Source organism: Eulemur rufifrons, chromosome 30 (assembly GCF_041146395.1).
Source record: "Eulemur rufifrons isolate Redbay chromosome 30, OSU_ERuf_1, whole genome shotgun sequence".
Classification (NCBI taxonomy): domain Eukaryota; kingdom Metazoa; phylum Chordata; class Mammalia; order Primates; family Lemuridae; genus Eulemur; species Eulemur rufifrons.
The window spans coordinates 132,757,971-132,785,299 of record NC_091012.1 but is presented as its reverse complement, the minus strand read 5'-3'; the positions used below and the strand labels follow the sequence as shown (position 1 = coordinate 132,785,299).

At 41.4% G+C, this 27,329-nt stretch overlaps 1 protein-coding gene across 3 annotated transcripts; it reads right to left on the bottom strand.

Moving 5' to 3' along the window:
* Positions 1 to 1,269: 1,269 nt before the first annotated feature.
* ASB9 (ankyrin repeat and SOCS box containing 9) lies at positions 1,270 to 25,901 on the bottom strand. Of its 3 annotated transcripts, XM_069463618.1 has the most exons (8): positions 25,545 to 25,901; positions 25,216 to 25,442; positions 16,680 to 16,759; positions 10,412 to 10,519; positions 8,273 to 8,423; positions 6,730 to 6,864; positions 4,993 to 5,247; positions 1,270 to 1,525 (listed from the first exon to the last, which is right to left on the bottom strand). In XM_069463618.1, the coding sequence occupies exons 2-7, from the start codon at positions 25,307 to 25,309 to the stop codon at positions 5,024 to 5,026; spliced, it is 792 nt and encodes a 263-aa protein (XP_069319719.1). In that variant the 5' UTR covers positions 25,310 to 25,442; positions 25,545 to 25,901; the 3' UTR covers positions 1,270 to 1,525; positions 4,993 to 5,023. The 3 variants fall into 3 exon arrangements, with proteins under 3 accessions (XP_069319719.1, XP_069319718.1, XP_069319720.1); XM_069463617.1 differs by lacking the exon at positions 25,545 to 25,901 and having other exon boundaries at positions 5,056 to 5,247; positions 25,216 to 25,508; XM_069463619.1 differs by lacking the exon at positions 25,545 to 25,901 and having other exon boundaries at positions 6,730 to 6,834; positions 25,216 to 25,508.
* Between the last annotated feature and the right edge of the window lie 1,428 nt (positions 25,902 to 27,329).

Genomic DNA, 27,329 nt, shown 5'->3' with positions numbered 1-27,329 from the left:
ACTCACTAAGTATTTCCTAAGTAAATGAATTAGCAAGTGGCAGGATGCTGATGTTCATTAACTGTCCAAATTCTAAGCAGTAAATGTAAACATGATCAGATTAAGAACTAAAAAAAAAAGAACAGGAGATGAGGTTCTGTAGAGTCACATTTGAATTATTGGGTATATTGGAAGAGAAGAAGGAAACCTGGTGTCAGTGGAATCTATCACTACAAAGTTTTCATTATTGAATGGAAATTTCCAGAGCCTATGTTGTAAAGCATTTTATGATGGGTCATTTATGAGGAACACCAGTTTCACTGAAGTGACTATGTGGCAACAGCGCCATCTGCTGGGGAACTGGTTGGGCATTTTTAGAAAAATAGTCTGGAGTCTTTTTCATACTGCAAATTCAATTTCAAGTTACAGAAAAAACATATTGGAAATATATTTAGCGATCATCTAGGCCAGATGTCATCTTACAGGTAAGGATTTGACTTAAGTAGCTACAATGTTTTCTTTCTATTGATGCAATGGAGCCCCATACATCCCTCAGAGAGGTAACTGGAACTACAGCCATCGTGCTAAATTACATCACAGGTTTCCTGTAAATCTGAAACTGAAAGGCAGTTAAAATCCATTCATCAAGGCTCTAAAGAGCAATGTCCAATTAAAATCTCTTCAAGGATGGAGCAATGGAACTTTCTGCAGTGATCTATACCTGCACTGTCCAATACAGTAGCCACTACTGTTAACAGCTGTTTGTGGTTAACTCCCGAAATGTGGCCAGTGGTGCTGAGTAAATGTTGCTAATTACACTGAGGAACTGGATTTTTAATTTTATCTAATTTTAATTAATTTACATTTTTTAAATAGACACATGTGGCCAGGGCATGGTTTCTCAACCTGGGCACTACACTACATTTTGGACTAGATAATTCTTTTTGTGAGGGGCTGTCCTGTGCATTGTAGGATGTTGTACAGAAGCCCTGGCCTCCACCCACTAGATGCCAGTCAGTTATGACAATCAAAATGTTTCCAGGTATTGTTGAACATCCCTGGGTGGCAAAACTGCCCCTGGTTGAGAACCACTGGGCTAGTAGCTACTGTACTGGGTAGGGTTGGTGTGAGGGCTAAATTAGATGATGCATAAAGCGTTCCTTGTTTAGTGTTTGGCATGGGGTAGATGTTCAAAACAATAGTTGTTATTTTAGACACTCTCTTCCCAGCAGGGAGCAAAAAAGTCTTCATGCCTTCTAATTAATAATACAAAAGTACCCAGTGAGCTTCTATTAAAAATAAAAATCTAAATGAAAAAAAACTAGCCAACCTCTGTAAACCCAATTTTATTTGAAAATTCCAGCGGCCACAACACTCAGTAATGTTTTCCTGTTGTTTGTGAATCCATTCCCTTGGTGCATTTAAAGATGTAGGAGAAACCGTTTCAGATCCTCTGGGAGAACGAGTCCGGTTATCTTATGATGCTGCCGGATTCCAAAGCACTTCCGAATTCGAAGGCGGCATAACTGCATCAAAGAAGGGGGCCCTGGAGAAAGATCACAAGACAAAGCACACATTGGTGTCACTGATAGAAGACTGCTTCTCCTTTTTTTTTTTTTAAGCATACAAGATATCACATTGTTATAAGGAAATAATATGGTACTGTTTAAGACCATTTTCTGTTTTGATTTGTTTTGTTTTTTGTAGAGGGCATTTTTAAGTCATTTTCCCTCTTTTCTGGTATCTAATTGAAATGAGCTTGTTAGGTTTTAATTTAGAACAGGGTGAAAGAAATTTAAAGCTTAGCCTCACTAATGGAGGCTTAAGAAAGCTAACTTGGGAATTACACAGCTACACAAAAATTCCAATAATGAAAATAACATTCATGTTGAATGGCGTTCTTGTCTTTTACCTTAAAAAAAATAAAGGCATATTTCCAGATGCAAACACTTTTATTTTATAATTTGAGCAATTTTAAGGTCTTCAAACATAATGAGCTCTCAGTGAATCATCAGTGTATTTTATTTTTAAGGCGTGTTTGTTTTTAGACTCTGCATTCAGAGCTATCCCAATGCTTCAGCTCAGAGGTGAAGCATGATCTAGCACAAGTCTTGCATGGGGAACAACCAAGAGTTTACCTTTCAGGACGGTGGTTCTCAACTGGGGGCAGGTGAGGTGGGGGAGAAGTAGGAGGAGGTATTTTGCTTCCCAGGGCACATTTGGCAATGTCTGGAGACATTTTTGGGTTGTCACAAGTTGGGGGGAGGGTGACACTGGCATCTCATGGGAGAGGACAGGGATGCTGCTTGACACCCTACAGTGCACAGGACACTCCCGAACTGGCCCAATATGTCAGTAGTGCTGGGGTTGAGAAACACTGTCATAGGGTAAAAGGATGGGTAATGACTTTCCAACCACTCTCCCTGTACCAGATTGTAATGGGAATTCTTTTTTGGTTACAAAAAAAAAAAAAAAAAAAAAGCAAAGCAAAACCATATCCTCTCAAGAATTCCATAAAGCAGAGGCCCTCAATCCATGCTGCACTTCAGGGTCACCAGGGGTGGCGGGACATTAAACTACATAATGCTGGGCCCCGCCCCAAAGAGGTTACTTTGATTATTGTTGGGTAAAGCCTGAACTTCTGGTTTTTTTAAAGGCATGTGCCCCAGGTCATTTGATTGTGTGGCCAGGGGGTTGAGAACACAACAGAAAAGATACTGGGGCCTCTACTTCCTATGGCATCTCCACATGCTACAGGATAACCCGCGTTATGTAACTCTCAGGTGATAGAGAACATGGAGAGGTGGAAATAGACACAAATACAATAAAATAAATACATGCAATATTTTCAATCAGGCCCTAACAGAAGGACCCTGCAGGAATAAGGCATCTCCCAGATTATGTCCAGTGTACTCAAAGCATAGATTAATGAACTGCAAAAAGTACACTGGGGGGAAACTGAACTTAATCTAACCTCACTAAGGAATGTTGAAGGATGTGACTAATCATCTGTGCTAGATACACTGTCAGGGGCAACCGTAGGAGGTACTGATAAAGCATTATGAAGAATAAGACCTCAGAGCAAGCCCGATAGAGAATTATGAAAAGCAGGATGTCAGAGCAAGCTCAATGTAACTACTGATGCCAACAGAATAGCCGCTGTTTATTGCAAACAGGACAATGTACGACAACTGTAGCTTTAATTCCAGAAAAACAGAGCTGGAAACCCACTACAGCTTTGTAGCTGCTTGCTGGCACCTGCAAACATTCACGGGCTTTGCTTTGCTCAATAATAAAATCAGCTAATTGCATATTAATGAATTGGCATATTCCTTTGGGCCTTGATTTCTTTTTTTCCCCCAGCAACACCCACGATGCTTTCACAAGGCCAAAGCTCAGTCGTGGGGGAGGGAGTGACGCCAGGGCTGCAGCCGCGCCAGGCTGAGTCATTTTGAGTTTTCACTATGTGCCATGAGGAAACACTGTGTTAGATGTTTATCAAGAGGGGTGGGGTGGTAATAGTCTCAAAATCCTTTCTCCGTCCCTACAAAGAAGGGAAAAGCCCACCTTTCCTAACACCTATGTAAAGCCCAGCTCAGAACATGTTTGGGTTTCACCTAACATTCTCCTGTCGAGGCACCATTAAAAGAGGACAGTAATTTAATGAATTCCCTCCCCCAGGTACAGAGAAACAGGTGGATGGAAGCAAATGATTGCTGTGAAACCCACCCACGTTCTGAAGCGGATATATACACCCTACATTATGACTTTAGGGGGATCTGAGGCACTTTTGCCTTTGTGGATCCCTTTCCCAATAAAAAAATATTAAAAATTGTATTTTACAACTGTGTTGATATAAACATGAATATAATCCAAGTTGAGTTTTGTTTTTCCTTCTGAATATAAAAGAAATTAAGACATTTCTGTGGGCCCCGAGGTACTGTTCCATCTATGCCTGATGAAGAACTCGGCCCTGTATGTATACATAGACTTTTTTGAAAACAAGAAATCACTAAAATGCAAGTAAAATTGTCCAGTGATTATCCCACTGGTTAACATAAAGGGGTCTCTACTGGACTGTTTCTTGTGCCTGGGGTTAATCTTTCTTTGCCTGACCAGCTAGTGCTCAAGAGTGCAGGCCGTGTCTGGCATGCCCCAGGCAGGGGCTTGGCTGCAAGTACCCTGGGGTAGTGGGAGGAGGAGGAAGATGGATTGCTGGGTCCACTTGACAGTTCTGCCCAGAGTCAGCCCTACTTCTCAGCGTATGGGAAAAAATAACCAGATTAGGTGACATCAGAAACCTTCTGGCAGGAAGGCCTGCTTCAAAGTCCCACAACCCTTAAAACCGGACAACAGTCCACACTCTGGTCAGGAAGTAGGGACTGAGCTGGCTGCCCAATTGCCTCTAGGTGTCTCCCCAGCCTGAGGGGTCTTTGCTCTTTAGCCCCGTCCGCCCCAGACCCCAAAGCCTAGGGAAGTATCCCTACTCCCATACGCACCACTCCAGCATGATGTTCAGTTGTTTGGGTAAGGAGTGTCAGTTCTTATTTGTGCAGGAGTGTAGACTTTTCATTGGCTGACTTACAATAGTATTATAAATGTCTCTGGATTGGTGTGATTTATCAAAGAAATATCCTAGCTGCATTTTAAGCCCAGAAACCAAATGTCTAGTAGTTTGGCCCATCTGCAGAGCAGTAAGATGTCCTAGGGCCTCATATGACCCCAAGGAGTCCTCTGCTGAATCATTCTAAAGCATGTTTTAGATCATTTTAATATTAAAATTTTGAAACAATGTATTAACTTTTTAAAAACTGGCTTACTCCACATGCGAATATTAGATCATCCAAAACAGCCTGTCCTCCAACATGCCAAACAGCAGGATGGTTATTTACTATAATACATAATTGGGACTGTACCTCACCGAATGCTAAATTATCTCAACTTCCCCAGATTTGGTGATGGCAGAGAATCATCTCTTATAGGACTGGAAGTGAGAACTCGGTAAGTACCTGCCTCCTACTAGAGCCGGAAGGAGTCTCTATGACTAGGGCTTAGGTTCAGGCAAAGGAGAAGCACCTTCTCTCTGCAAGAAGAGCTGGGCCAGGGGGCTCTCCGGAGGCACCAGCTCCACAGGACATTTGCCTTCAGCATTCTTGGCCTGGGTGTCTGCTCCAAAGTCCATGAGCAGGTGGGCCAGCTCCCCACTGCACGTCCTGGCAACTGCATGAAGAGGAGAATCCAGACCTCTGCCTTGGTTCACACTTGCTCCTAAGTAGTCACAAGAACAAAAGAGAGTCAGCCAAGGCGCAGAGGACAACCATCCCCCCTTTCTCAAGGCACTGAGCCTCAAAATTCCCTAACAAAGGGACTCCGTAGCAAGCATGGCAATTCTGAGAAAACAGGAGGTGGTGTGATTCCATTTCATGATATGGGGAAAGCCCCATTTGACAATGTGACTGAATGTACGGCATGAGCTATATAGCGTATTAAGTTAAAAACTTGCCTTTGAGCACTATACATAAGCCTGATGCATACAAGAAAACTCCTGGTGACATGACGGCTACACATTCATTATTAATGGAGCCTAAATATTAGTCAGTATAGCCCGAGTGAGGCTGGATGGTGACATCCTGTCCACACCAAGCAGACCAAGTTCACAAGCTGAGCAGCCACGATGGGATTGAAAACCTGGGACTTGAGACTATGTGATTTGGACTGTGAAAAACAACCAGCTCACAGGGGCATCTCCTAGATTCGGGTTGTCAATCCCAAGATCACGAGGAAGGTTGGAAAGTTCTCCTCTTCAGTAGTAAGGTGGGTTTCTGGGACCATCCCCATCCAATTGCACCCCTACACTCTTAACAAATCCCCACCCCAGCCCAGATCCTGGCTCTCACTGTGATATGTGGGGACATGTGGCCCTCCTGGACTGCTGTCCCTCTAGTAAAATGAGAATCTATGTCCAGTCAACAAATGTTAACTGAGTTGGTCTTGTATTGTTCTTGACAATGTCAAACACGGCCCTTTCCTGGCTAGGAGCTTAAAATCTATCTAGGGTGGTGGAGGGGTGGGGAGAGAGATTGATTGAGGGGGTGGAGAATGAATCTCTTAATTCATGGCAATGGCTGCCAAATGGGTAGAAAGCAGTAAGGATTACGACAATATTCAGTAGCGGGAGAGATTACTGAATTCTTAAAGAATAAATAGAACTCAGATAATTAAAGAGGTGATGAAATGGTGTTCCAGGTGTTGAAACGGGGTCTGGACAAGAACAGGGAGGTGAAAAGGAATAATGGTACGTAGGCCTTTTCAAGGAAAGTATAATATTTACAATGGGCTAAAAATGAGTCATGTTCAGTTTCTAAATTAAAGAGAGCTGGTGGAGAAGGTCCCAAATAGAAGATTCAACCCTGATCCAGCAGCTTGGCAAGTTATGCAGGGCCTAATAACAGGATTGACCAAAGGGAGGGAGGCAGAGGGAAGGCAGGCAAAACTAATCATCACTGAGGACCAACCTGGGAGGAGGTATCATCATCATCATCATCATCATCATCACCCTCATTACAAGTGAGAGAACTAAAGTTCAAACAGTGTGAAATAATTCCTCATGGGAACAGCATCAGTATGAACTCTGATCTTGTCCAACACCATTGCCCACACGCATTCCTCTGCTCCAACAGGAAGATCTTTAAAATACATTTAATTTACTTTTCATTTTATTTCTTTGCTTTGGTTTGCTTTCTGTTTTACCTGACTCCAGAAGCTTTTTGGCACAGGCTATCTGCTGGTTTTCACAAGCCAAATAGAGCGGAGTGCCCAGGTGGCTGATGTTATGGTCAATGTTGCTCCCATGAGCTATAAGGGACTCGACACACTCCACATGGCCTGCAGCCAAAAGCAGGAGAAAAATAGTTACAGCACAAGTTCCCTGAGATAGGGAAACAGCACCACCTCCATTTTTTGCTTGTTTAAATTTGCCAGAAACTCATGCAAGGGACTAAAAGCTATTTGCTTTACTTAGTATCAGGAATGATTTTAAACACTGCCATCAGTTAATGGGTTGACTACAAGATATGATCTGCAACGATGGGTGAAACCCCACTTGAGTTTACGAGCCACAGTAAGAAACCAGCAACCACTCACCTTTTTCAATTGTTTGTGGCTTTGTAGTTAGTCTGAATACAGAAACCAAAGTGAGAGTTGGGGAGAGTTATGGAGGAACAGGGCCTGAAGGTGGCCCTGAAGAAGAAAGAGCACAGTGTGTGCCACAGGACAGGGAAGGAAAGTTACAGCCTCACTAAAGGCAAGACTGGGAGAAACAGGCCACAGTGGGCACAGCGAAGGCTCAGAAGCAGCTGCCAAATCCAACATGAACAGGGCCCAGTCTGGCAAACTAGTCGAAAGCTGAATCCCTCTTCCTTGGTCCAGAATGTTTTACTTTGACATTGCTCCTTTATGCTTCTCTTGATACACCATTTTAGTTCTATGCATCCAGTGAATTCGATGAGTTAATATGGTATGTTCTCAATAAATAAATAAATATCAATGCTTTGGGAGATAATTATAATATGGGTTGGTCCAGTCAAATGGAAAATCAATCTGTGAAAACCACTGGGGAAATATTAATAGAACCCCTTTGGGCAAGGTATGGCCATTATGATGATGCTGATAAACATCAAAGAAAAGCAAAACTTGCAATTTTATTTTTTGTCTCAGAGTTAAGAATATCAGGAAAACTGGCTTTATAAGAAGAATTATCCCAAACTGTATAAAGCATCTTTATAGTTCCAAACATTGGAAGTTTATTTCACTTGGCAAACCTACGTGCCACTGAGACAATATTCTTTAAAGCCCCTAAATAGAATAATGTAATTTGTTTTATAAAATAACTTCATTTGTATAAGGTCATGGGTATAACAATATATTCTACAAACGCTGATGGATAGTTTTCTATGTGCCAGGCTCCTGTTCCAGGAAATGTAGTGATGAACAACATTCCAAATATTCTAGAAGGGAGGCTCTCAAACTTACTGTGCATCAGAATCAGCTGGAGGGCTTGTTAAACAAAACACAGACAACTGGGCCCCACCCTCAGGGATACTGATTCAATGGGGCTGGAGCAGGGCCCAAGAATCTGCATTTGCAGTCGAGGTCCTGTCGATGCTTCTAGTCCTGGGACCCCACTTTGAGAACTACTGCTCTAAAATATGACTCCTCTTCTTCCCTCTTTCTTTCAACAGTCAGATGTTCCTTGAAGGAGTGGGTGGAAAACTTAAATTCTCAACGTATTTACCTCTCTTAGCAGCTTCGTGGATGGGGGATGCGAGATCACTCTCAGGGTGGGGGCTGGCTCCATGCTGCAGAAGCACATTCACACAGTCCTGGCTGCCGCTGACACAGGCGTTAAACAAGGGAGTGTGCCAGTCTGTTGTCACGCCATTCACCTGGGGAAAAAAGCTCCAAGATGAAGACAGGCAGGGGGGTGTTTGGGGTTCAACTGTAGGGTCAACCACTTTCAAGACGTTATTTAACTTCTCTGAGCCTTAAATTACGCAGCTATAAAATGGAGAGAAAAATACCAAATTCCACAAGGTTGTTGTGAAAACTGAATGAGGTGGTGAATATAAGGCACCAAGGACATACTGAATGTTCTATCTCCTCCATGCCTTCCCCAGGAACTTAAACTTTGAAACTAGTCAGGATAATTTCAACAGCTTACAAACTAATCTCCTTATTTTAAACTTACTTCCTAGACTCATCCCACACCAACTCAGCTTCCTCACAGCCACAAGAGCAATCTTCTAAAATTATCAAAGTATAATTTTTTAATTAAAAACATGACTTTCATACAAATATAGAGTTAACACATGCCAGAGATTTTATTCAATTCATTCATTAATGAGGGAATCATAAGATGGTAAGGCTGGCTCAAAGGAGAGTTTAAATATTCAATGGACTGCTGAAATATCTTTGCTAATAGATACAAAATTGGTTAATGTCCTATAGGGCTGTAAAACTATAATATTTGGAGCTTACTTTTCTAAGGCTGGAAGTCAGAAATTTACAAGTTAATGTCTAACTCACAGTATTCAGATTATAATTGAATAATAAGTAGCAAAGCCAATGCAGACTCATTCTTCTATATCGCTAAATAATTCTTTGGTGAATCTGTTAAGCAATGACATTGTGCAGACAATGAATTCATTCTCACACTCTACTTCCAAGCAAAGCCAGGACTAAAGTGAGGCACAAAGACACCCAGGGTGCAAAATTTAAAGAGATGCTTACTCTCAGGGTCACACAAATGCTGCAAGACCCCGAGAGTGAGCACCTCTTTAAAGTTTGCACCTTAGGTGCCCTATCTTGCTTCAACTTGGCCCTGGCCCTGTTTCCAAGTTTTAAATAAATTTCTTTAACCCAAATATAAATCTGATGATGCACTCACTTCTGGCTCTTTACTGATCTTAGGACAAAGTCCATTTTCTTGGCATAGACAGTAAGGTTGCTTGTGTTCTGAACACTCTCACTCATTCTACTCTCCTTCCATAAAGATTGACTTGAAGTCACAAAAATTTGCTCACTTTCACTTCTAGGAATATGCATTTGTTGTTCTCAGCAGTGGGAAGCTCATAATTTCCTCCAACCCACCATTCAGCTGCCTAACACCAGCAGGTCTTTTAGGTTGTTGCTTAGACACCATTTTCTGTGGGCAGCCTCTTTTGTCTCCCTCTCTCCACATCAGAAATAGATGGGTTAGGAACACTTCCATGTAGTCTCAACAGCCCCCTTAGCATGAATACTTAATACACTGTGGTAGTTTGCAAAAATGGCCACAGATTCTTTCTATCCCGGTATGCATATCCCTTTGCAGTGTGGCTCTGCAATTCCTCCCATCACAAGATGGAGACTATTTTTCCAATCCTTGAATCTGGTGTGCCCATGTCACTTCCTTTGGCCAATGGGACAGTAACAAATGTGATGCATACAAGCAGGGAGCTTTCCCTCTTTTGCTGCTCTTGCAATCGCTGCTACCATGTGAACAAGTCCCGGCTGCCTGCTAAAGGATGAGGGACCACATAGAAATATTCTGTCTCTCCAGACATCCTAGCCATTCCAGCCAAAAATTGTGTGCTTTCCACAATATTTCACGACCTTCCAACCATAGCAATGAAAGCAGAAGTCTAAGAGCTATTCATTAGTAGAGTGTGATAAAGAAAATGATATAGACTGTAAGCATGACTTCCTGGCTAAAAATCCAGTATTTCATCTATCACTAAAGCACACGAGTTTGATGGACATACTATTCTTGAACAAAACAACCCTCTTCATATTTCAAGTCAGGCTAATCAAAAGTGCTGGAAATTATTCAGAAGGAATACAAACAGTCATTTCTCATGTTTGCTTTCTAAGATATTATTTGAGCTTCACTTACCTTAGCTCCATGCTTTAATAAAATGTTTGCACAAGAGAGATGACCTCCAAGACAGGCTTCATGGAGTGGGGAAACATGATCTGCTGTGACGAGGTTCACAGGCCACCCCTGAAGGAGGGGAAATGGGCAGAGTAAGGGGTACAAAGCCACAGGGCCTTGGGATTGGTTTCCAGCCACAATTCCAGCACTATGACAATTCTTCTAAAAGTTAACTGGCTCAATGTCAGACAGATCACTAAGGTGTTGACAGTGATATAAAAAAGAAAAAGAACTGTCACACATTGCTGGTGCGCAAAATGGTATGACCACTCAGGCAAACAGTTTGGCAGTATCTATTAGAGTTGACAATATACATGCCTACATCCCAGCATTGTGACTCTTAGGTATATGCACTCAAGATAGATACACCTAGATAAATATACAAGAATATTCACAGCACCATTGGTCATGACAGCCAAAGACTGCAAACAACACAAATGCCCATCAACAGTTGACTAAATTAATAAACTTTCATATAATCATTCAGTGGAACGTTACACTGAACAACTACGAGGATGACGCTTGCAAAATAATGTTGAGCAAAAGAAGCAAGACCCATAATAATACATGCTGCATGACTACTACATCAATATAAAGTTCAAAATTAGGCAAAACTAACCTATATTGTTTCAGAATACATACATAGAAAGTAAAACTCTAAAGAAAAACAAGGAAGTCCGGATCGTGGTTACTTCCATGGAAGAGAGACAGGATTGTGCTCTGGCACAGTGGGGTGGGGTGGGAGGTGGTGCTTTGGAGGCACCAGTGATGTGCCATCTTTCCAACTCATGACCTGAAGGGCAGTCACATGGCAACGTTATCATGATCACTATTTGTTAAATCATACATGTGTGTTTAAGTTCTTTTGTTAAATGTTTGTTTATGATTTTTTTCTCAATTAAATTTTTTTAAAAGTTAGCCTGGCCCAAATTACTAACTTTAACAAACAATTGTTAAATCTTACCAAATCAATAAGTGGATCGTTCCTGTGGGACAATTAAATGGAAATTTTGAAACTCCAAGGGAACGGAAAGATACTACGTATACCTTTTAGGAAGCCTAAATGTACTTTATTACTTTAGGAAATGAAAATCTATCTGTCAACTAATAAAATTGTTCTTTAAATATAAGTATTTAGTAATACACAGGATTTGACAATGTGTGTAGTAAAAATAGCAGTTATACCCAAATTTCTTTCTCAAAAGAAAATAAAACTCTTTTCCTGACATTTAATTTTTTCCATTGGCCTTCCTAGCTCTGTCTCAGTTTTGACAAGGGGATCAGCAAACTACAGCCCATGAGCTAAATCCAGCCCACAACCTATTTTTGTATAGCACAGTAGTTAAGAACGGTTTTTCCATTTTAAATGGTTGGAAAGAAATCAAAAGAATATTTTCTGACATATGACAATTATACGAAATTCAAATTTCAGTGTCTGTAAACAAAGTTTTATCAGAACACAGCCATGCTCATTCATTTACATATGGCTTTTATGCTACAATGGCAGAGTTGGGAGTTGCAACAGAGACTGTGTGGTTTGCAAAGCCCAAAATGTTTATTATCTGGTCCTTTACAGAAAAAAAAATTGCCAACTCTGTTCTTGATCAAAAGGAAAGCTTATATCATTTCTTCCTACACTATTCATACCTAAAACTTGAATGTGCAATTGAGAGAAGAAAATACTGTGTATTGTCACACAGTCATCACACTTTTAAAAAGTAGCTTTATCAATGGAACAAGAGGAATGTGACTGTCACATGAAGCAAACATCACGTGAGGGTATCAGACACAAGTGGTTGGAATACAGGCCCAGGCACACAACTTGGGGAAAAGACAACCACAGGAAGCATGACCCATAAGAAAAGGTTCCAAATTGGTGAGTACAGCAAATCAAGTGAGCAGTGACCATGGGGCCATAGCACCTCCAGAACTATAGAGGTTCCCCAACCAACTATTGTGTACAATTCAAAAGAAGATGCCTTCCAACTCCACCCAGCCCAGTTTGCCCACTTTGACATAGGGCTTTGCCTAGCACTTATTGGTAGTGACAAATATGAAACTAAGAATGATGAGAGAAAAAATAAAATGAGCTTCAACTTGCCAGGCTTGCATGTCTCTGACCTGTGAACTCCCCATAATTCCTATCTCTGACATTGAAACCTTATGTAACCCCCTCCCCTTGAGTGAGGGCTGGACCCAGAGATTTGCTTTTAATGAAGAGAACATGCAAATGTGACAGGAAGTAACTTCCATGACTAGGTTACTTTCATCTTGTTCTCTCTCTCTTGCCCTCTCACTTGTTGGCTTACCTGCCCTGATGAGATCCATGACAAGAGACTGATGGTGGCCTTCACCTAACAGCCAGCCAGGAACTGAAGCCTTCAGTCAACAGTCCAGGAGAAATTGAATCTCGCCAACAGCCACCTAAATGAGCCTGCATGCGGATCCACTCTTAGTCAAGTCTAAAGATGTCTGCAGCTCTGGCCCACACCTTGATTACAGGCTCACCAGAGTCCCTGACCCAGCAAAATTGTGTCTAGATTCCTGACTCACAGACACTGTGAGCTGATTTGTTACACAGCAAGAGATGACTAATCCAGGGTCTAAGTATTGGGTGACCCTCCATAGACAGACAAAGAAAGTCCCAAGGTAGAGGGGCAATTACATTCCCGCTCTAGAAACTTTGGGTCTGGAGAAGCAAGAAAATATCTGAAAGGCTGGTCTTGGGGTCCATCAACCTCTGGGAAAATATGTTCTCCATGAGAAGGATCATGAGCCCAACCCAAGCAGAACACCAAAAGGGCTCTAGGAGAGGCTCCACAACACCCCCAGCCCCCTCGCTCCTGGAACACATTACCCTTAATGGGGAAACTGGGTACAATAAAAGTTCTTTTTCTGGAGGCATGTCAATTAAGAGCATGGTCAGTTTAATTAATGACTCAGTAATATACTGGACCTTTTCTCCCTAGAAGAGTCATCTAGAATCATTCCAATAAATTGCCTCACTCACCATCACTCTGGACACACATTCTTCTACTTTTGTGAGCACTTATGAGTCAGCCCCCTAATCATCTTGTCCTTTTGACTTTTACCTTCTGATTGGCAAGCTCACATGTTTTGAGATATCCAGTCATTCTAGGCATACACCTGAGTACACAGGAGCTCGAATCCAGAGCCTTTTTTTAGTGGGCCTGGGAAGAGGTTCTGAGAGACTCACCATAATCACCTTGTAAATGAGCCTCCAATGCCCTTCAGTGTGTTGCCATCCCAGCTGTGCTGTTTGAAGGGAGGGAAGAGACTGTAGCCTCCCACCCTTCACAGCTTGAAATCACATTTGTACCCAATGAACACTCAATAAATGTTTACTGATCCCCTGGCTCATGAAGAGTTTGAGTTACTCCTTCACAAGTACCACCCGTGGACTTTACAATGTGGCATCTGCTATTTTATTAAATATTTTATCATTGACATTATTATTTTATTGGAGGCATTCCTTCAAAGATTTCAAATCTTTTTTCCCCTCTCAATGCTCTATATTTGTCCAATGTCCTCCACTCACACTGCAAGAATATACAAGGAATTCACAGCAAATGTTAACTGCGTTTTTCTCTGTGCAACAGATTGTGAGATGAAAGAAAACTGCCCTTTGAAGGAATTATTTATTAGGTATTCTGTTATTATAAATGTACTTCTCTAGCCATGACTGCCATTTTTAAACCAGCATTTAGGTATTTATACATAAATCTAGGTAAATGAAATGCAACAAAAATTATTCACAGCACAAAACAAAAAGTTGTTAATATTCACATTACAAAGAGGTTCCTTCTGAAAATTTAGGAACTTACAGTTCATCATCGAGGTACAGTTCTACCTTAAATGAACTGTGGTGATTTATCTAAATTATTGACAAGTCTGAGTCATACAATATCATAAGGTAATTTTTTTTCATAAAAATCATTTTAATTGTTGCTAAGTCTTTGAAGCAAGGGAAGCATTTATTAATGACCTTGAATGCATCTTTTTTATTATTTTATAAGGTAATTTTTAACTCATTATTTCATGTAGCATCCAGTCCGCAGTGGGTTCTTAGTAAAAAAAAAAAATATATTGTTTGAATGGATTATCTTTAATTTTTCTATTATCAATTGTCACCTAATCTCAGTTGACAAAATGTACTTTCTTGATCCTTGACTTTGGACATGGTCATGTGACTTGCTTTGACCAATGGGATGTTAGTAGAGGTGACATAAGCCAAGATTGGATGTATTCCTGCATGGTTGGGCTCGTCCTGCTGGAGCCTTTTGCCATGAGAAGAAAATTCCTCAGGTGCCAGTGGTCCAAGGAGGAAAGAGATGTGTAGCAGAGCTTCATCCAACTCACAGCTTGGAGCAAGCCCAGCCAAGCCCAGCATACATCAACTGACAAACACTCATTAGCAAGAGACAATGGTTATTGTATCATGCCACTGAGTTTTGGGGGTGGTCTGTTACTGAGTTTTGGGGTGGACTGATACAGATAGGTATTAGAATGATCATTTTATGAAGACAGAAATTGAGGTTCTGAGAAGACAACTTATGCAAATAATATGATAGAGCTTGAATAAAGACATGATGCTAGCTGATGTTCAGTGAACATGTAAATACTGAATATTAATGAATATTTGTCCAATTTAACCAGTGATATATAAAGCTGCAATGATCATTTTTCATCCTATCAAAATAGGAAACATTTTTTATTTTATCTGAGAAGCAGCCTAACTTCTTTTAGCTAAAGTTATGTGTTATAATCTATTTATAATTGCTGCTATCAAAAACAGCTTAAGACAGTGGTTTAGGGTAGTAGGAAATTTTTCTTTAGAAACTATTTTATTATGGGAGGGGTTCTTAATTGGAATTTTTTTAAAAGCACATTTATTTTCACTAACCTCTACCTGAAATTTAGCATGTCCTTCAGTTATGAATGTAGACAACAAGCCACAGTAGTAATAGCAGTGTATAGGACTATCACCTATAGAAATCACAGATTTTTTTATTGCATTACAATTGTTGCAGATATCTAGAATATCTCAAAATATATGCTCATCCTACTTAAGTAGTTATTAGAATCACCACTACATCTTCTTATTCAATGAATTAATTAAGCAGTCCATATATTATTATGTCACACATTTGTTTGCATATTTTGATAAGTTTCTTTTATATTGCATTTTAAGCATTTAAAACATTACTCTGAGAAGAGGGTCATAGACTTTGTCAGAATGCCAAAGGAATCCATGGTACAGAAAAGGGTGGGACCCTCTAATTTAAAAGATCTCTAGTCTTTTGAGAGAATAGAACTTTCTGAACAAAACTTTATTAGGACTTTGAATGGTGATTTAAAATGCTTTCTTTTTTTATAATTTTTTTATTTCAGCATATTATGAGGGTACAAAAGTTTAGGTTACGTATATTGCCCTTGCCCCCCTCCCCCGAATCAGAGCTTCAAGCGTGTCCATCCCCTAGACAGTGTGCATCGCACTCATGTCTTTGCTTAGGTTCCAAATAATTTCAAACCAGCAAAACTCAAATCAATGTGTACTTGAAATTACACCTGAGGAACACAGAAACTAAAATCAAACTGTTCAGAGCCACTGTCAACCAGGGATTTAATAGAACTGAAAATGTCTTTGAAATTATGAGACTACATATTTAAAAAGACATTTTCAAGCATTTATTTTACATCAGGGGTTTTCAACCTCAGCATTGCTGATATTTTGGGCTGAATAATTTTAGATGTGGACTGTCCTGTGCACTGTAGGATGTATAGCAGCATCCTTGGTCTCTACCCACTAGATGCCATTATCACCCTCCCTCCTTCCACAATATGACAACCAAAAATGGCCCTAGACATTGTCAAACATCCCCTGAAGGGCAAAATTGCCCCAGTTGAGAACTACTGTTTTTACATAATTTTCAAGAACAGTCTACTGAATGAAATGAAGGCAACTTGAATGCACTACATGCCAATTATTCATTCAACAGATATTTAATGTAATAAGTACTATGTGCCTATGTACTAGACTCTGATATTATTATACCAGCCTCCAAAGAAAGAAATGGTTAGATAGGATGTGATTCAATTCATTTTGCTGAAGAAGAAATTTGTATCTTATTATCAGTCTATGATTTTTTCTCAGTGTGGTGTAACAATAGGATGTGCTTAACATTTACCATTATTTTCAAAAAGCTACCTGGCTGATGAGGTTCCTAAGAGAGAGCAGACGTCCGTGGACTGCAGCTTCATGCATAGGAGACCAATCAGACACAACATCTGTAAGGAAAGGAAGGAATGGGTTACATCCTGTGAATGCACTTAGACCCCAAGGCTCATCCCAGCCCATGAGTAAGAGCCTAACAGGTCCTGGATGCAGACATTGGAGTCATTTAACCAAAATTCCGATCAGGGCTTCAGCATCTCTCCCTTCTATTGACGTTTCTTGTGCACGGTTTATTTGAAATGTCTGGATAGCTCATGAAAGAACTATGGCCAGTACTCAAACTGAGAACAAAAGAGGTAGAATGAGGATGACAGATAGGTTACTGTACTTCTATTTACACACTGGTTTCAAAAGCAAATGGCCCCATTTAGTTGAGTGAGAGCTTCACTAATTACCAGCATTAGTGTGTTAAGCTGTGGTTGCCAGTCTAGTTTCCTGCATGAAATACAAACTTTGGCATCTCAGCAAACAGTGCCATATATTAATAATGGTAATCATGTAATTACATACTCCATTAGGTTTGAAATCAAATCTAAACAGAACCATACCTATTTATACCTTACCTCCTGTTCTGATATTAAGTGCAAATCAGAGTTCTGTCTGACCTTGAAACAGGGACATTATTTACCTTTGAAGCCATCATGCCGGCGTGGTTAGGAAAAAACTCTGAATTCAGACCCATTTGATCTCTTCTGAACTGTGGGCCCCTGGAAAGGCCCTGAGCCTGTTTCCCTCTCTGTAAGGTGAGGATAGCATTATATAGGTTGAGTATCCTTGATCCAAACATCCAAAATCTGAAATGCTCAAAAATCTGAAACTTTTTAGCACCAACATGACACTACAAGTAGCAAATTACACACCTGACCTCATGTGACAAGTGACAGTCAAAACTTTGTTTCATGCACAAAACTATTTAGGCTATATGTGTAAGGTGTATATGAAACAAATATATTTTGTAGACTTGGATTCTGTCTCCACAATAAGTCATTAGGTAGTATATGCAAATGCTCCAAAATCTGAAAAAAAAAATCTGAAACACTTCTCATCCCAAGCATTTTGGACAAGGAATTCTCAACCTGTACTTAACCATGGCTCAATACATATTAGGTACTGTTATTATCCTGCCCTAACACTAAACAGAGAGTCTTTATTACACCCCATAATCATTGCTATTCAAAATAGCAAATGTATTCCACAATCATATACAAGGAATACAAATTCTTAGGAAAGAAGCATGCAAACTCAATCCCAACACATTAAGTACTTTCCTCTATCTTTACAATTGATGTAACTAAATGAGGCATAGACCTGATTTTTTTCTCCTCTCGAGTTGCATCTGATTTCCAGAACAAACAGACGCAGGAAGGTAGAGGAGGCTTGTCTGAGCTCACTTCAGCTCCAGCTCTGTCTGCTTCTGTAAACACACTACAAACAAACAAGGTAGCCTGATCTGGTACCAGTTATGTCTTACATGGGAGCTAATAGCTCCTAAAAGCTGAGAATAGCTGGAGAACCAGGGTTACCTTGTAAACTGACTGAAAGGCCATGAAGAGGCAAGAGCACTTTGTAATTAACATGTGCTGGCTGACGCCTGCCTGCCACCTGGAGCCATCAATGCCCTGGAAAGTCTGTCCCAGTGAGCAAACTGCCATCCTTCCAGATGGATTCACTGAGCATTGAGAATATAAAAGAAAGCTGAATGAGCCCACCTACAAACTGCCCATGCAATGCTTTCCTTCTGGGGTCACTGAGGTGATTAAGACAAGGCACCTTAAGTGAAATGGCTTTTGCTACCTCTACAACGTTACACTCAATAGATACTCATTGTCCTCACAGCATTCCCTGAGGTTCCTAATTCTCTCAGAAAAACAATGCTGCTTCTAGGGCTTAGAGTCTAAAATCCAGACTGCAGATATGGAAAGATCGATCTCCAAATCAGAATTAAAAGGACAGCTAATTCCATCCTGTTGGTGCTGAGAATACAAAGTACCATTCACACAAAATCTCCAGTGAGAACCAAGAGCCAAAACTCTAGAAAGGTTTTGAAAACCAGTTTTACACAGATTTGCAAATGTGCCCTAATGGATTGCCATATGTGTGATGATTAATCCATTTTTCCTTCTAAGTGCTCAGCTGCTAAAAAATAGCTGCCACATTCCTCAAGCTTTCTTAAAGCTACCTAAGATTATTAGAGTTGACAGCCTGCACAGTCCAGGCAGGTAAATTGGGCTCTAAATTTTAATTTTGCTCGGATTTCATAAAAATGATGCAATTTTATTAACAAGTATAGACAAAAATGGGGTTTACTTTCTACTCATTCATCATGGAACCATTACTCCTTCTATGTGGGGCAAATAAAGAATTATGTACTTCTCCAAGAGAGTAACAAAGGCTACCTAAAGTTTTGCACCTCTGCAGAATGTAGCAGAGACAGCCTGTGTCTTTGACAAGTACAGGGTGTTGTCCTGGTACACGTAGTAAGGGTCTAACAATGCATATCTGTATCTAGCTAGCTAGCAAACAGCTACATTGAGATACAATTCACATACCATGTAACTCACCCATTGAAAGTGAACAATTCAATGGTTTTCAGTATATTCACAGAGTTGTGCAACCACTATCACAATCAGTTTTAGAACATTTTCATCACCCCAAAAAGAAACTCCATGCCCATTAGCATTCACTCTACATTTCTACTTCCCACAGCCTCTGGCAACCATAGATCTACTTTCTGTCTCTATAGATTTGCCTATTCTGGACATTTCATATAAATGGAACTACACAATATATGGTGGTTTGTGAATGGCTTATTTAATTTAGCATAATATTTCAAAGCTCATCCATGTTGTAGCATGCATCAGTGCTTCATCTCTTTTTTGGACAAATAATATCCATTTTGTAGATAGACATTTTATTTATTCATTCATCAGCTGATGGAAATTTGTGTTGTTTCCACTTCTTGGCTATTACTAATGATGCTGCTACAAACATTCATGTACACATTCACATTTCTCTTGTATATACACCTAAAAAAGTGGAATTGCTGTGTGATATAACAATCTTTTGAGACTATTTTCCAAAGTGGCTGCACCACTTCACAGTCCCATCAGCAATGTATGAGGTTTCCCCTTCTAACCCGAAGTCACTTCAGTCTAGGGTTTGTTAAGCCTGTCATAGTATGCCTCCTGCCCAGGAGAAAAACATGGGTCCTTGTAAAACCAAAATCCATCTCAAATTTGTACAAGGACTTTAGCCTCAGCAGGTCTCAGAACAATTGAGTAATTATGTATAAACTTACAATAGTGATAATAGGTTAACATTTTTCTAACATTTAGAAAGCATGGATTGTATATATATTGAATATGTACAGACATGTAACCATTCTCGTTATATTAACAATGGCTGGATACTTTCTGGACAGCCATCATACACACACACACACACACACACACACACACAGCTAGCCAGCACTGTTAATTTGCAACGGGCATTAGTTCACACATACTCTCTTAGCTCAGGAAAACACTGAAGACATGCACCTTGTAGGACCCAAATAGAGGTCTGCTTGGGAGGACCTGGGAAATGCTTCTCTATGGTTTTCTAGAGCCCCACCCCAAGGAGGCAATGAGCTATATACAACACATGCTCAATTAAACCCAAAAGCACCTGTATTCCTATTAACTGAAAGCTAGAGAGAACAGAAAATAAGCAGGAAAGAGGACATGTTTTCCTATCAGAACATGGACGATGGTCACAGAAGAAGACTATCTCATAGATGAAGGGTAGAGTCAAGGTCACAATACTTTTTTTTTTTTTTTTTTTTTTTTTTTTTGAGACAGAGTCTCACTCTGTTGCCCGGGCTAGAGTGCTGTGGTGTCAGCCTAGCTCATAGCAACCTCAAACTCTCGGGCTCAAGCAATCCTTCTGCCTCAGCCTCCCGAGTAGCTGGGACTACAGGCATGCGCCACCATGCCCGGCTAATTTTTTTCTATATATATAATTTTAGCTGTCCAGATCATTTCTTTCTATTTTTTGTAGAGACGGGGTCTTGCTCTTGCTCAGGCTGGTCTTGAACTCCTGAGCTCAAACGATCCGCCCACCTCGGCCTCCCAGAGTGCTAGGATTACAGGCGTGAGCCACCGCACCCGGCCCACAATACCCTTTTCCACTGACCCCACCAAAGTCTTTGAAACTCAAGGGTCATGATCTCTGTATAAAACATTATCCAAGTCCTTAGCATATATTAAGGATTCTTTTCCAACACTTGTTCAGCCACGGTCTATTGGTTTTGCTGCCAAAAAAATAGATGCCAAATGAGGTCACATCCAGTAATGTAGCCCACAGTTAAAATGGGGCAGGAAGCTCTTGTAAGAAAATCACTCTACAAGTCCTCCAATTAGTGCCATTAAACTTAGCTTTTTAAGAAATTGTGCCTTTCTCATACCTGCAGCACATTAGAGAGGCTGCCATTTCATTTTTATTGCAACTTCTGGAACAATTTTTTAAATTTCCATTATTTCAGAAGAGATTTAAAATGCACTAATTGGTACATTCTGAAAGGAGCTATTAACAAAGTTCTGGGAGCCTTAGTGAGAATGCTAGGCAGTAGCGAAGGTCTATCCATCCTGGGAAACATTTTGCAAAGTCAAAGAGAGAAAAGAGAACTTGGGTTGCTCTGAGGGGACAGGAACATTTGCCTTCAGTCTTTAGGACGTAAGGGTGGATTCAGTGGCATGTACCAACACTGGAGAGGCTCTGGGTGCTGTGTTTACAATTATAGTGGGCCTTGATTTCATTCCAGGACAAACAAAAAGAGGAGTAACAGAAACAGAGGCTCCCGGTCAGAAACAGGCAAACAGAAAGGCCCATTGAGGCAACTCTTGGGCAAGTCGGGCCCGTCCACTGCAGTTCTTTCTCCACTTCCATCACCCATCCAGCCTCTCCTCCCCTCTCTCTCAATATGGAGCTGCCTTCTCCAAGGGGACCTCACATTATCACCCATTGTGCCTGAACAGGCAGGTTTCCCCCAGAAATCTCACCCTTGCTGAAGTGCCCCAATAGCTCAAAATCCACCATAAGAGAATAAAATTGTTTCCTTTCAATATCTGTTCTTACCTGTCTTCTGTTTAAATGTGAATACTCTCTACAATGTGGGCTCAATGTTGTGAGGACAGAAATATCTGTACAAGTGTGAGTCTGCAGGCAAAACCTTGAAGGGTAGACACTAAAAATGGGAACAGTGGCTCCTTGCTTGGTGGGATTATGGGTAGTTAGTTTGTCCTTCAATGTAATTTCCAAAGTTTCTATGAGCAGGCATGAATTAGTTTCCTAGGGATGCCGTAACAAAGTATCACAATCTGGGTGGCTTAAAATAACAGAAATGTATTGTCTCATAGTTCTAGAGGGTAAAAGTCTGAAATCAAGTTATCGGCAAGGCCATGTTCACTCCCAAGGCTCTGGGAAAGAATCCTTCCTTGTTTCTCCCAGCTACTGGCAAGGGCCATCCATCCTCCTTGTTCCTTTGCTCATATAGCTCACTCCAATCTCTACCTGCATCGTCACACAGCATTCGCCCTGCGTGTCTCCTCTCCTTTTCTTATAAAGACACTAGTCATGTTGGATTAAAGTCCCTCCTACTCCAGTAATGACCTCATCTTAACTAATTACATCCACAGTGATCCTATTTCCAAATAAGGTCATATTCTGAAGTACAGGAAGTTAGGACTTCAATACATCTTTTGAGAGAACACGATTCAACTCATAGCAAGGTACTTTCAGGGGGGGGGAAAAAGACATTTTTTCCCTGCTCCTGGGACAGGAAAGTCAACGATTAAACAAGTCTCTACGAAGACTCGCTCAGCTTCTTATACTGTCCCCTCTCCTACAGAGGCAGAGAAAAGTCTGCAGGTGGAGGTGGGAGCAGCAAAGTTCCCCAAGATTCTCCGTACCTGGGCAATTTAGTCCCTCCGACTTGGCCTTGTGCATGGGACATGCTTCACCTGAGCTGAGTTTCTTGGCATGGCCATTTGGAAACAGCATTCTGCGTGTTCCACATTCCACACTTTGTGAAGGTCAAGATTTCAGAAGCGTAAACAAATGCAACCAGCTATAACTGAGGTTTTGCCCAAGGGACAGGACTAGTGCAAAGCAGAGAAAGAATAACTCAACTCCACTTGGGTAAGGTAGAGGGAGAAAGCCTAGGAGGACTTCATGGGGGCAGTGTCCCAGCTGGGTATGGAAGGTGAATAGGAGTTTGCTAGTGAGATTCAGAGAAGGAGGTAAGAGAGCAGAGGTGTCCAGCCATCTACCCTTGTGACTTCCACTTCTTCGAAACTTCTCTTCCCTTAGTCCCTGTATGATGACAACATCCACAGCCTCTACCTCCTTCTTGGTCCAACTCATTGGTCCTACTTCCTGGACTAAAGGCCTGTCCCAGGGCTCCACTCTGGGCTCTCAGCTCTTAGCCATCAGACGGTTTCTCGTTTCCCAGGGTTTCAGCCGCAGCTCCTCTGCAGAATGTCCTGGGGTCTCTGACTCCCAACCTGTTATTGTTTCCAGGCCTCAGCCCCATGTCATCATGCTGTGTACTGGGCATTGTCACTGGCACTTTTATGTCCAAAACAGAACTCCACATCCTCCCTTCCTCACCCTGCTCCCAAGCCAACTCCCCTTCCCAACTTCCCTTTTATCTAGCTCTCTTATCTGACATTAATTTAGGCTTGAAAACTTTACGATTTTGCCTGCCTTCTCTCCTTTAGGCCCGATATTCAATCAAGCAGCACAGCTTGCTTGATTTCTGTCCTTTGAAATTATCACCCTTTCTTTGTCATTTCCAAAATTCGATCCAAATGTACGCTTTATGTTTGGATCGGTACAGTGGTTCTCAAAATGTGGTCCCCATCAGCATCACCTGGGAACTTGTCATGAATTCCCATTCCTAGGCCCCACCCCAGACCTACGACTTCATCAGAAGCTGCATCACCTGAATTTTAACAAGCCCTCCAGGTGATGTTGAGGCACATGAGAGTTTGAGAGCCAGTGGATTAGTGCGACAATCTCCCACAATCCCACCGTAATCTATCCTGACTGTAGCAACCACATTAATTTACTTACAGCCTTCTTTATTGCCAGGTCTCTGCCCCAGAACCACCGATGGCTCCCAGTTCCCTGCTCCAAGAAGGCTAAACTCCTCCACCTAGCTTTTATAGCTTCATCAGCCACTCCATCTCTCCAAACTTGTTCTCACTAGACTCCCTAAGACACTCTGATTTCAGCTCTAACAACATGTTCACTTTCTAAGCACCATACCTTTGAATATAACACCTGCCCACCTCCATCCACTCATCCTGCCCCAACCAGGGTTGCATTAGGACCTTTAGAAACTCTGAACAGTGAAAAGTGGATGGTGCCTCTCTCCCACGTGGAAACTAAAGTAAACATAATATTGAGCTGTAAAATAATTGTGCGAAAGTCAGCCAAATTACCGATTCTTTCCCATGATTGCTTTGCTGCTTTAAAAAGGTGTTTATCAAATTCTTTGTAAAAAGTGATTTTTGGTGCCACTCTGCTTTCCTAGTGCTCCAAATTCATGCTCAATATACCTACCGATTAATCTAGTTCTGCCTTTGTGGATCCAAATCCCACTCACCGTTTAGAACTCTGCTCATCTTATGAGAAAAATTGGGTAAATGAATGAATGAGCAAGTTTGTCTGTTCAGTCAGAGGAAAGGAGTTTTATATGTTATTTCTTCTACTTCCCGCCTTTCAGCACCTGTATAGTAGATTAGTAAGTTCTAGCTGACTTTAGGGTCCCTGTTTACTGCCCCCAGATCGATGGATGTTGTGGACATCCTACCAAGGCACTGAATATAATAATCTCTCCACAAATGCCTAAACCCATTTGTCAGAATCCTTTCAGCCAGCAGGTACCTGCTGAATGCTCGCAAGAGTGTGACAGTGCCCATATGCGTGGGACTCTATATGTTAGCAAAAAGACACCATCTGACAGGTGAGAACCACACCTGTAAAACACTTCTCCAAAGTTGAAAAAACAAAGTCTCTTTATAAAATGAATCAATCAGTGCTTACTGTTTGAACCTCATTTATAAACCAAGCCCCACCTAAATGCCAGATACCCAAGACCTTTCAATGAAAGGAATGGTTGAGCATTGAAAATTTTCCTATCTGTAAGAAACTTTCAAACCTCCAATTAATAAGTAATGCATTTGACCCACAAAGAATGATTCCTTGGAGCTGAAATTTTCACTGGAGAATAAGCTAAGCCAGTTGAATTTGTACTGTCTGCAGGATTCTGCAGATGGAGGGGGACACATTTTTAAACAACTGTGTAAAAGGCATATACCAGCAAGCCGTGGACATCTGTCCAGTAACTGTCTCATGGACACACCTCGGATGGAGCCGCTGAACTTGCCCAGTCCTCCTCTCTCTCCCCTCCTGAGCATGTTAGCCAACCTCCCAGCGCCCTGCTTCCAGCGCCCCTGTGACTCACCGCCCATCAATGGGTTTGAAAGGAGCCTGGTGTCAGGAGAGTCTCCTGGCCCCCGGAGCTTGCTGCCATTCCTGCCCCCTCGTTCGCCATCCATGGTGCTTTCCTGGGCCAGCAAGCTGCACGCTTCACTTCAGTTGCTCAGGAAAGTCCAAATTCCATGCTCCCCCTGCTCCTGAAAAATTCCAGGTCTGTGGCTGGCTGAGCTGCACACGTCCTGGGCAGACAGTCTGCAGCAGAGACCAGTACAGGCAGGGTAATCTGAGTACTACCTGTGGTCAGACAGGCGCGTGTGTCTGTCTGTCTGTCTCTCTCTTTCTCTCTCTCTCTACCTAGCTAGCTGGAGGCTGGCCAAAGGCCACACCAGCCCCCAGGCCCCAAGCCTGCAAAGTTGCTGATGTCACGTCCTTTCCCAAACTGAGACCAATCAGTGAGGAAGCTTTGTAGTTTTATCAGGAAGGAAACTCGCAGTTTGTAACTTTTGGAGAGCAAGGGAGCAGGGTGGGGGTGAGAGAAACAGCTTGATCTCTCCTTGCAACTTGGTTCTGCCTGCTGAGACCTTGATTGTTACGTGGGGGCTTGTGCAGCCCAGCTCGAGCACCCAGAGCTGAGAGAGCCTGTTGGTTTTGCAGCAGCCTTGCTGAATTGCCTGCACAGTGACATGCACAGCACGCCCTGGCCATCTGCACATGTGCTTTCAATTTTGCTGGGAGTTTCTTGTGGGAAAATGTGTCTATATGTTACAAAAATGCACATTTGGAAAGAACTCTTTTATTCCTTTCAGCAGCAAGAATTTCATTAAATGTCCTACTTCACCCTTCCTCCACAGATTTTATTTTTACTTCTAAATAAATCATGAATGGTTGCAACTGGAAAAATGGATTGGTAGGTGGCATAGGGTGTAGAAGAGACCCACTATCTTTCAATTGTTAGTTATGAAAAATGTTATTTCACCTATAGACAAGATATTTGGGCGTTCTGTGTCTGTGTCTTTTCAGATAAACTCAGTTTCCTTATACCCCTGCATGCTGCTTCAGGCTGATGGCCACTCACAGACCCCCACAACTCCCCTCTTCCAGGTGGAAGGGGATTTTTCACTGCATAGGAGAAAGCTCTGAGTTAGTCTCAAGCACAGGCTGGCTGTGAAATGATCACTGATTTGTCTTAATGCCAAAGATGTGGCCTTGCTGCTTTGGATTTGTGGAGTCTCAGGTGAAATATTTGGTGGCCACTGTTAACAGTTTGAGGGTGTCCTTCATGTTTTCAAAGGCATTTCTGTGCATACAGATGTCTACACATTTATCCGTTTACATTTTTCACATAAATGTACCTATATTTGCCTGGGATATCTTTCCATTTTGGCTGGTAACAGCTGAGCTCCTTTCTTTATTCACTGCTGCATAGCATTTCATGTTGTGCCCAAAAGTATTTAATTAGGTCCCTAATGATGCAAACAGAATGTCACCATTTCTTTTAGTGCTACAAAAAGATGGCAGTCCATATTTTTATACATATGGCTTTGTGCACATATGCAAATATTTCCAGAGGAGAAATTCCTAAGAGTGGAAATTCTGAGTCAAAGTCATATTCCGACACATGTGATAAATTGTATAGAACTAAACACACACACAGACACACACACACACAAATAAATACAAGTAAAACTGGGGATTTCTGAATAAGATCAATAGATTGCTTGAATGTCCTGATTGCATGAATGTCAATTTCCCAGTTGTAATATTGTACTATAGTTTTGCAAGAAGTTACCATTGTGGGAAACTGGGCAAAGAGTACAGGAGATCTCTCTGTTATTTCTTATGACTGCATGTGAATCTATAATTCTTTCAATACAAATTTCAATTTTAAAAAAGAGGCTGCTCATTTAACATTGGGATAAACACTACCAAACTGCTCTCCATCTCTATTTGCAGAATTAACTGAGAAGGCCATAGTCATGCAAATTCTTCCCTATTCCACCAGGAAATATTTGAAGAATGATAAACTTGTAGTTGGCGGAGAGTGAGAAATGTGCTCCCATCACAGACTGGATGGGAAGGAGTTAAACAGAGGGGCACAAGGGGAGCTGGATACTATAACCACTCTTTCCAAGTAAAATC

Bases quoted from the DNA above. Each gene is read 5' to 3' on its own strand.
- ASB9 (XM_069463617.1), bottom strand. From the start codon at position 25,309: ATGGATGGCGAACGAGGGGGCAGGAATGGCAGCAAGCTCCGGGGGCCA. The intron at 16,760-25,215 runs GTGAGTCACAGG...CTTTCCTTACAG, and splicing joins TTCAAACCCATTGATGGGCG to ATGTTGTGTCTGATTGGTCT. The intron at 1,526-5,055 runs GTGCTTCTCCTT...ATCTTTCTCCAG, and splicing joins GCTCTTCTTGCAGAGAGAAG to GGCCCCCTTCTTTGATGCAG.